The sequence below is a fragment of the Cydia pomonella genome, chromosome 14 (assembly GCF_033807575.1).
Source record: "Cydia pomonella isolate Wapato2018A chromosome 14, ilCydPomo1, whole genome shotgun sequence".
NCBI lineage: Eukaryota > Metazoa > Arthropoda > Insecta > Lepidoptera > Tortricidae > Cydia > Cydia pomonella.
In genome coordinates this window covers 13,946,051-13,955,799 of record NC_084716.1, presented here as the reverse complement: position 1 = coordinate 13,955,799, position 9,749 = coordinate 13,946,051, and the positions used below count along the sequence as shown (strand labels likewise).

Sequence of the window (9,749 nt, the reverse complement as noted above, 5' to 3'; positions counted from 1 at the left end):
TAAATTATCGAGACCATGGAATCGCATAGGTATGTAGTGGTGTTGTGTGTTTATAGGCGTTCTATATTTGAAATTTTCATTTTTCAGTACTATTAGCACAGTATAATACAGTAAGCAATCTCCGGCCCTTTAGGAGCGCGCAATGCCTGCTGACCCTGAGCGCACAGGGTTGTCGCACAAACTTGTTGGTAACAATTAAGTAGGTACTTATATTTATTTTGAATGTTAGGTGTTATTAAACAATATGTAGTTGATATTAAGTAATATGCTAGTAATACTCGATAGGTACCACATCAGTACACAAACGAATTATTATACTGGCGTACCTATGTCATTGAATTAATAATTGTCCAGGATTGGGGCTGATGATGGAGCAGCAACAAAAACAACCCTGAACACAGTAAAAATGTATATTAATAAAAATGTAAAAAACAAAGGCGCTTGATGCGCGGACGCGACATGTCGTTGTGCGCGTCGTTGGTGAAGTGTGAGGCGGCCGCGGCCCGAAATCGTCATCCGGTCTTCACGCAGTGCTGGCGTGAACAATAATCTATACACTTGAATACGATTCGTCTTGGCTAATATAATCTAAAGTAAATATAGATTAAGCTAAGTATTTGTAATACCTAAAATTAAAAAAGAAATAAACAGTTCTATTTTTTTTTAGTTGGCACTTTACTAAGAACTCCATATAGACCAGCAGCACACTAAAATTATGACGACTTTGTACAAATGGTGTTATCTATTTTAAACACTTGTACGATAAACTTATATACGTGTATATAGTTGTATAACAAACAAAAGTTCATATATATGTAATTCAAATAAAACATATTTATTGACAAAACATTTGACAGAACACAAATAAGCTACATTAAAATATTGCTCGTCTATTTGTAGTCTTTTTCTTGATGTACAGAACTATTGGTTATTATTGTTTAGTGTAAAATAGATCCGCATCCTACATATAATTAAAAAAATATTGTTTAGGAAAACAATGACAGGGTAATTGTAAGCTCGATCTCATTCATTTTCTCATAAACTGAGAGACCTACCTATCTTACAATTTAAATATTGTTTTGTAAACAGCCATACACACTGCAGTAAGTACTGTCGTGACCGCGCACTGATGACATTTTTCTCGTTTCGAGTGACAACGCTCTAAACACGGCGGCGGCGCAGCCCGGACTGAGGCCGGCGCCCCACTGCTGCGCACGCTACATCCACGGCCCACGTTTTAATACAAACCGTGGGCAAGCCCACGAAATTTTGTATAGGAACGTGGGTCGTGTACATAGCGTGCGCTGCAGTGGGGCGCCGGCCTGATTCAAGCATATTCAAGTCCCGCCGTTTCCATGTGACGCGGGCCGCGCGCGTACGAACACGGCACGCACACATACAAACCGCGCGATGTACCTTTGTTCGATGTATATCTACTGTATTCAGGCTTTCCTCATGGACCAACTACGTATGCACAACTGGTTGTGCCATAAGGAATATTTTTTTCGAAATCCTTCCCATAGACACAACTGGTTTATCAAGGATTTAATTTTAGTTCCTAATTACACAACTACCTGGCATGACCACGCGGCCTCTCGTCGCAAAGTCGAAACCATACCTTCCCGCCCCGAGTTCCCGCCTTTATTATCGACGTATACAATTGCTTCGTCTTCTGACAAAGACATGCTTGTAGTCTGGATATACTTTTACACAAAAAACAATATTAAGCTCATAAGAATAATCACTTTCTTGAAACAAAATAAATGTCATTCATGATCATGACGTTTATAATTATTAATAATATTATAATGCAAAGATAAGTGGGAAAAGTGGCCATTATCACTGTCAATATCTCTTTAGATAGGATATTAATCTGAAAGCTATCTATTTCCTCTTTTGATTGTAGTTGTGTTATAAGAAATGGTTCGAGAGCACATTAGTTGTGCTTAGTTGTGCCAGTTGTGCGTAGTTGTGCCATTAGGAATACATATATTTAATGGCACAACCAGTTGTGCATACGTAGTTGGTCCATGAGGAACGCCTGACTGTATTATATTGTGCTATTAGGCAGTACCACTGCATATGCAATATCTGTAAATATATAACCACTACATATGCCATTCCACGGTCTCGCTAATTTATCTATACTCATTAACGTGTCATGTTTGTTAAAATCTTGTGAAAATAGATACTTACCAGAACCAGTACAAAGACTTTTAGCTGTTCTTGATTTTTCTCTTCGATACGATGCCATCAATGTTGTATTAAAAATATTCAATAATAAAACAAATCTTTATTACGTGTCTGAGTCGGAAGAAGACATTAAAGTACAATAATAACATCGACCAAGGAATACTTCTTCATCATAAACAGATTGAAACTGATGGTAAAGATCTTCACATATACTTTTTGGTAGACAAAGCTTTTGAATTTCGTTCTTAATGTATAGACATCTGCAGCGGTATCATGGTAGCATTTTTATCACCTGTCATGTCATGCGTCACTTTCGCACTTACATACTAGTCAGAACGGGACAGGCATGGTGACAAATGATAAAGAACCGAACCGACCATCTTAGCCATACTGAAAGAAAATATAGGATACACATTAATAAAATTACTTATCAAGAATTCGGAAGTAATAACTTTTCCGTTTGTTTTTGAGTAAAATGTAAGAGCCCATTTTAAATGAAATAAATGTTTCAACTTACTTTTTTTTTCTATTACCCTTCATCCAATGAAAAGAATATATAGCTTTGATTGCTAATCGTTTTGAAATAGCGATCATTGTTAAATCTAAAAGCGATTTAGGTGCCATAATAAAATTAATTATTTACTATCGGGAAATTATTCCAACGCTATTGACAAAAGGTATCCAATGCATTTGTTTTTTTCTTTATCTGGTTTTTTTATGGCCAGCTTCAAATTTTAGAGTCCTACAAAAAGTTCTGATTCAACGTAGATAAAAAATAATGTATACTTATAAAAAGGCCTATTTGTTTCTCATATTATAAGAGAGAAATAAGGCGTTTTGATCCGGACTTTGATTTTTGAATTAGTTTTTTTTGAGGACAAGAAGACTTATTAGAACTTGAAACTCAAAGTATACATGTATTTTTCTAATTTTAGCAAAACTACATTCATAGTTAAAAAAAAGTTGAAAGTGAAAATAAGCCCTTTTGAAAAGACACTCCTCAACTGGTTTTAATCGGTTACCGTTAGACAGTAAAGGTAACCGAGCATTTAACCGAGGCCGTTTGTGGACAATATCCATATCTGGATATGCCTCGAAGTATTTCCCCCTTTTCTTTTTCTTTGCGGGAGGTTTTTCGTTAAAATTTGTGGTTTTATTAAGACCTCTCCAATCCTCTTCTTTCAAACACTGTGCTATTTTCACACTGGCATTTGATTGGGGTGTGTTTGTTGAATCGCCGACTAATTCAGTGGTTGGTGATGTAGGTGTCAATACACCAGTCGCGGCAATAGACTCTTCTTTTATTTCTTTTACACGATATTTGTCTGAAGATTTCGTTTCTGTAGATTTTTCCTTTTCGGAAGGAAGGAAGTTCAGAAGGTTACACGTGCCCTCCAATGATCGCAGATGTGTGACCAAAAATTTGTCGATGCGAATCGATGTGGCCTTCGAAAAGACCAGCTTTTTCAGCTCTTTAAAATATTCCTCGCTTCGAGCTGAAGTGGCAACAAGTTCTTGCGACTCGTGTTCCGACCCTCCGACCATTACCGCCGTATACAAAATGTTTGAACAATTTTAAGAAATGCGTACAGAAATCGGGACAGTGGTACGGATTTAATCGACCGTCCTTTAAATTTTCATCGTTGAGGCTGTCCAAGTCAATATTTCTTATTATTTCACTAATAACGCTGTTTGATCGAATTACGTTGCGATCAAACACATCTGTATCAAAACCTACGCAGGGTTCTGACTCGCCATGACCTTGAGCGTCGAAAAAGTCACCCGTATCTTGGGAAAGATTGAAGTGCTTCAACTTATTGACAAGTCTTGTACTTGCAGCGAAACAGAGACTTTCTTTGTCCTCTATGTCTTCATGCGTTGAGCGAGCCACGATCATAACGTCCGTACACATTTGAATTGCCTCTTCTATGTCGGTAAGTGTACTCAAGAAACCAACACAATGTACAAAGAAATCTTTTTTTAGCGAATTTTTCTGATAACAGTCCCATCGAGTAACTAATTTCACTAAATGTGCAATATCTATGAATTAGGCATTGTGGGCGTTGAAATAGAAAATTGCCCGAATTTCTATCAACGAGGAGACATTCATCCACGTAGGTTTGTAGATCCTTATTATTGAACGCTAATGAGACAGCATTCAACAGTGCCAGTGAGTAGTCCGTGACGACTGGGAGATGAGCCTCCACAGCGTAGCCACTCTCGAATCCAGTAAGTAAGTGTGTTTATGTCGTGCTTTTCTGATATCATTTGGAAAAGCGGAAGAATTTTTTTTCTGAAACCACAGACAGCCTGATATAAAAATATAGGTCTTTTTGAGTCGTCAGCACGCTGAATTTGTTTAACTAGACTGTCGCGTCCAATCTAATTTGGCCGATGTCGTCTTCCTTTAAAAACTTCTTCCAAAGGAAGAGCTGGGTCTGGGTCCAGTACATCATATAAAATTTATCTAGGGCTATCTCGTGAATCGACCCGCTGAACTCTACACCGTACTTAAGCTCCCACAAAGAAGCAATAACGGAATTCATTTTAAATAACCCCAACTCTTCCTCCTCCTCCTCCTCCTCCTCCTCCTCCTCCTGTCTCCTGTTTAGCTTTGCGAGCTACATTTTCGGTGGGAACATTGGCTGGAACGACGTCGCCGAAATTCATTAAGGCTGCCCCCACATTAGGCGTTGGCCGAGCGTACGCGTTTTCTGAGCGTGCTGCCGGCGTCGGCGCGGCGCGGGCGTCGCGTCAGCGCGCCGTCTGTGGGGCGCGGGCGTCGCGCCATCGAACGCCATGCAAGCGCTGCGCAAGCGCCGCGCCGACGTCGCGTCTTAAGCGCTCGGCCGCCCGCGCCGTGCCCCTCGCACTCATTGCCCCCGTCGTCGCCCGCTAGGGTCAGTCACTAGAATGGATTCTGACGAGGAAACACTGCTGTTAGCTTTACTACTCAAACGGAAAATAAAAAAGAAATGTAGGACGAAAACTAAACGGCTTTGGCAAGATCCATTATGGTCATATTGTTTACAAGAGAGTGACTATTATATTTTGTATAGCAAGCATATAAAATATAACGAAAAACATTTTTATGAATATTTACGAATGCCTAGGGCGACATTCTGTGAACTTTTAGAGATAATTGAAAATGATATACAGTATCAAGATTCAAACTTTAGACTTCCTGTGACACCTGAAGAAAAGCTGGTTATTACTATAAGGTAAGGATTTGAGCTTTATATGATATGAAATGAAACTAATAATAGATGAAAGAATAACAATATATTTTAATTAAGTATTACAGTGTACAGAACGGTTATCACTTAAATAATTTGACAAATCATGCAAAATCACCCACAAAATAAGATATATTTTGTATATCTCTTATGTTCCATTCTGTGTAGGTATTAATCTGAGGTAATATTCATATAAGATAGCTAATCAATATCTAATTTTCACCATCATCGCAAAACAGGTCGCTATAAAATGGCTCTTGTGTAGTATCGCTTAGCTGAGAATGCGAAGGCGATGAAGTGTAAAAATTTTGCGATGTTTCGGGTGTTTGTGCATGGGGCACGTGAGACGAGAAAGACGTTCCCATTGGCGTAAAATAACCTCCGTTATTATTAGAATTTTGGTTGGAATATTTAGACATCTGCATGTATTTTTTTATGATACTCATTATTTCCATTTTCGCGTCCATTTTATATTCTGAACTGATGGTGTTAAAATCATCCAGTAATGATATAAAAAAATTGTAATCCGGATTATTTTTTTCTTTCTTATTTTCCATCCTTGCAGTTAAAATTTTGATGAGATTCTCAGAGTTGTCTTCATCACTATTTACTTCGACGGTTTCTTTTCTAGAATTCGGGCGAGGATTCTGGTTTTCTTTTTGTGAATTATTCAAAGGCCGAGTATTTGATAATCGGTTAAGAAAAGACAAACAATGTGAATATACGTAGTCTCTACTTGTAGTTGCTCCCGATCCACTTTTAGATTTTTTATTTCTGTCCCTCGTGTACGCATCTCTGATACTTTTCCATTTCTTTTGTAATTTTAGAGCTGAAAAAAAATACATCAATATAAATTTATACAGACGACTTGTGAAGCCATCATAAAAAACTTATTTCATATTTGCATGCCACCCAAGAAAACATCAGACTGGATAAATATTGCAAACAACTTTAATTTGAACGCAAATTTCCCTAACTGCATAGGCGCCATTGATGGCAAACACATCAGAATGATTAGGCCATGCGATAGCGGTTCACTTTACTATAACTATAAAAGATATTTTTCAATAAACATATTGGCGGTGTGCAATTCAAATTATGAATACATTTATGTAGATGTGGGTTCCTATGGAAAAAGTTCTGACTCGACGATTTTCAATAATAGCAGTTTTCATAAGAATATAGAAGAAAATGTGTTAGGCATCCCCGAACCAACTCCATTAACAGAAAACGGTGAACCGCTTCCCTTTGTGCTAGTAGGCGACGAAGCTTTTCCCTTATCAGGTTACATGCAACGACCTTATGCTGGTAAAAATTTGACACATAAACAAAGAGTTTATAACTATAGACTTAGTCGTGCAAGGAGATACATAGAATGTACATTTGGTATTATGACAGGAAAATGGAGTATCCTCCACAGACCGTTAAATATTGGACTTGAATTTAGTGAAGAAATTATTAAAACTTGTTGCATATTGCACAATTTTGTTAGATCAAGGAAGACTAGCAGACCGCAAATTGACATACCATCGATTTCTGGACTCGATTGTAACCCAAACACTGACCCAGAAGAAGAACAAGTTTTACAATTCTCAAGAGGTATAACTGAAAGAAATAAGTTTGCCGATTACTTCGTGTCCGAAGAAGGTGCACTGCCATGCCAAAATACTAAAATTTAACACTTACCTTCTTCATTTTTTTGCTTTGTATTTTTCGTTGCAAAATCTGTTATGAATAAAGTACTGATTTCTTCCCACGCTTTCTTTTTTGCAATACGATCACTGTACTCCCTCTTGGACATGTCCCATATTGCTGGACGATTTTGTATTACTTGAATGAAATTTTCGATATTTATTTCTCTCTCCGAGTCAGATTCCATTGTAACGTGTGTACACAACACTGTCCGCCTTGTGACTGACTGAGATGCTAGCGGGCGCGGGGGGGAATGTGTGCGGGGGGCACGGGCGGCCGAACGCCCGTGGAACGCGACGTAAGCGCGGCGTCTGCGCGGCGTTCACGCAGCGCCCGCGCGGCGCTGGACAACGCGAAGCCCGCGCCCCGCAGTCGGTGCGCTGACGCGACGTCCGCGCCGCGCCGACGCCGGCAGCACGCTCAGGAAACGCGTACGCTCGGCCAACGCCCAATGTGGGGGCAGCCTAATTTGCGAGCTTCATCGCGCCGCCATACGTACGTGGATTTACCTAGAAGTTCTTTACCTATTCGCGATCGCTTTTCCCCTATAATTTGGCGTTTTTTTTTATGTGTGGTACCCTACGAGAATCGAAGGTTGATACATAGACGGGTAGGTCTTCGCCGTCAGTGGGCTCGTTCGGGCAATAAATATGAATATTGGACCCGCGAAGCCCTTTATAGACAAATATATTTCGCCCGGATTGATATTTATGAGCAATCACGACCTTGGCGCCTAATCCCATATTTGTCTCCACTGGTGTAAAGTCATTGAATCAATAGTAAATGTATTATCGCCGCCATACATGATAAAATCATAAATAAAACCGGATACCTCAACAGCATAGCACGAACAAATATTTTAAAACCCCACTTTTTCGGCTTATTTTTCACGTATTGCTTACGGTTGCCTGTTTTTTTCCTTTACGGGACCATCATTTCATCTACACTTAGGGCCAGTTGCACCAAACCACCTGCTAACGTAAGCACAGTTCGCTAAATTTTAACGCTTACGTGGGGGTCTTAACGATTGCTAAATAAAATGCGTTGCACCAACTATAAAATAACAGAATGTCGTCGCTAATCGTGAGGCCATACTATGAACGCGTTCCTACCAAAATTTTTATGGTAGAATTATTTTTTCATATAGCAACCCAGTCATAAATGTCAGAGTTGTCAAATTTTTCAACAACGAGAAAACTTTTGTAGGCGCGAACTAATTTCTTTTCAGGTTTTAAATCTAAATACTACACAAGTTATGCCATGCCAATCTTCTATATATTTATGATTATATTAAAAACAATGTATCTTCATGGCACTTTAAAGTGAAACTGCTGACTACGATTGTTCAGTGGCCAAGTGCTTTCCAAGCTGCAAAGCCGAATCAAACAAGGAGCTGCATTGCCCGGTAAGTTATCTTATTCGTTTAATACGTATCCCTAACTACTTTCAGAGCCCTAAGCACAAGGAATTACCTACGCTACCTACTAATACCGACAGTTGGGGCAACATTTCCAATTACATATATTGTTGACACAATAATACATAAACATAACTGTTAGTTCTGTTAGTAGCAGATATTCAAGTTACTTTTGTACTTTAATTTAAACCTGCTTGATCTAAGCATTTTCTTTTTGCCAATGGTTGAAACGGATCACAATATATTTTTATGCACAATAATTTCATGTTACTTTCTTTTCAGGTTTGATATACACCATTTGATATGGAATACAAGATGAAAGTTACACACAAGTGAATCGATTCAAGAAATCAAAGAATCATACACTAGATTAACTGGAAAAACTTGTTGCGAAAAATAAAGTATTATAAATGATATCTGAATTTAATTTTTGATAATAAAATACATTTTTAGTTACCTTATCTTACTTTATTTTCCATCTTACACTAAATCCTTTTTAGGTAGTGACTAATGGAGGTAAAAGGTTATCCGGAGAGAAATCAACAACTCATTGACATATAATATATTATTTCACAATTATATTTAAGTGCCTACTTATTATATTTTCTGTCATACTGGTGACTTCACTTGTTTATTCCAACTATTATTTATTTTTTTCTTTATTGGGGTGATCATGATATAAATCATTTATGAAACATGCATGGGCTGTTGAAAAACTGGTATGGGTAAAACAAATAAAATCAATCTGAGGGCCTTTTATTATGGGTTTACACATTCTCTAAAGTATGTTGTAATGCTCTTTTGTAAATTAAGACCTATGGATTATATTTTTACTAATTAACTGTTATGTTATTTCCAATACATGGCTAGGGTTACATACAATTGTTACATTGTAATTTATTTATATGCGACTTCACTTTATGACTGGTTGAATACAAGTAAAATTCAGGTGACAGAAGGGAGGCCATATTATATTTTATCTAACCCAGGTATTGGCTGTTATATTTATAAATGTTATCCAGTATGAAAGGAAACAATTAAGATGGTCAGCTCTTTATCATTTGTCACCATGCCTGTCATGTTCTAACAAGTATGTATGTGCAAAAGTGACAGGCATAGTGACAAGTGGATAAAAATGGAACCATGCTGCCACCGCAGGTTATACCTATTAAACTACTTAGTTGTTCTCATGTATATTCGATATTTCCAGA

At 38.0% G+C, this 9,749-nt stretch overlaps 1 protein-coding gene and 1 long non-coding RNA gene across 3 annotated transcripts; one reads left to right on the top strand and one right to left on the bottom strand.

The window, feature by feature from the left end:
- Positions 1-4,860: 4,860 nt before the first annotated feature.
- Positions 4,861-7,739, bottom strand: LOC133525001 (uncharacterized). 2 transcript variants are annotated; one of them, XM_061861186.1, is made up of 3 exons: positions 7,116-7,739; positions 6,957-7,034; positions 4,861-6,258 (listed from the first exon to the last, which is right to left on the bottom strand). In XM_061861186.1, exons 1-3 carry the CDS (start codon positions 7,306-7,308, stop codon positions 5,642-5,644), a joined length of 888 nt encoding a protein of 295 aa, XP_061717170.1. In that variant the 5' UTR covers positions 7,309-7,739; the 3' UTR covers positions 4,861-5,641. The 2 variants fall into 2 exon arrangements, with proteins under 2 accessions (XP_061717170.1, XP_061717171.1); XM_061861187.1 differs by lacking the exon at positions 6,957-7,034 and having other exon boundaries at positions 4,862-6,258; positions 7,116-7,737.
- Positions 7,740-8,065: 326 nt separating this feature from the next.
- On the top strand, positions 8,066-8,999 carry LOC133525003 (uncharacterized). Its single transcript, XR_009800505.1, has 2 exons — positions 8,066-8,526; positions 8,821-8,999. It is a non-coding gene; the product is annotated as an uncharacterized LOC133525003 (long non-coding RNA).
- The last annotated feature ends 750 nt before the right edge of the window (positions 9,000-9,749 follow it).

Excerpts from the sequence above, each read along its gene's own strand:
- LOC133525001 (XM_061861186.1), bottom strand. The coding sequence starts at position 7,308 with ATGGAATCTGACTCGGAGAGAGAAATAAATATCGAAAATTTCATTCAA. Across the intron at positions 7,035-7,115 it reads AAAGCAAAAAAATGAAGAAG|TTATACCTCTTGAGAATTGT; the intron begins GTAAGTGTTAAA and ends TATTTCTTTCAG. Across the intron at positions 6,259-6,956 it reads ATCGAGTCCAGAAATCGATG|CTCTAAAATTACAAAAGAAA; the intron begins GTATGTCAATTT and ends ATTTTTTTTCAG.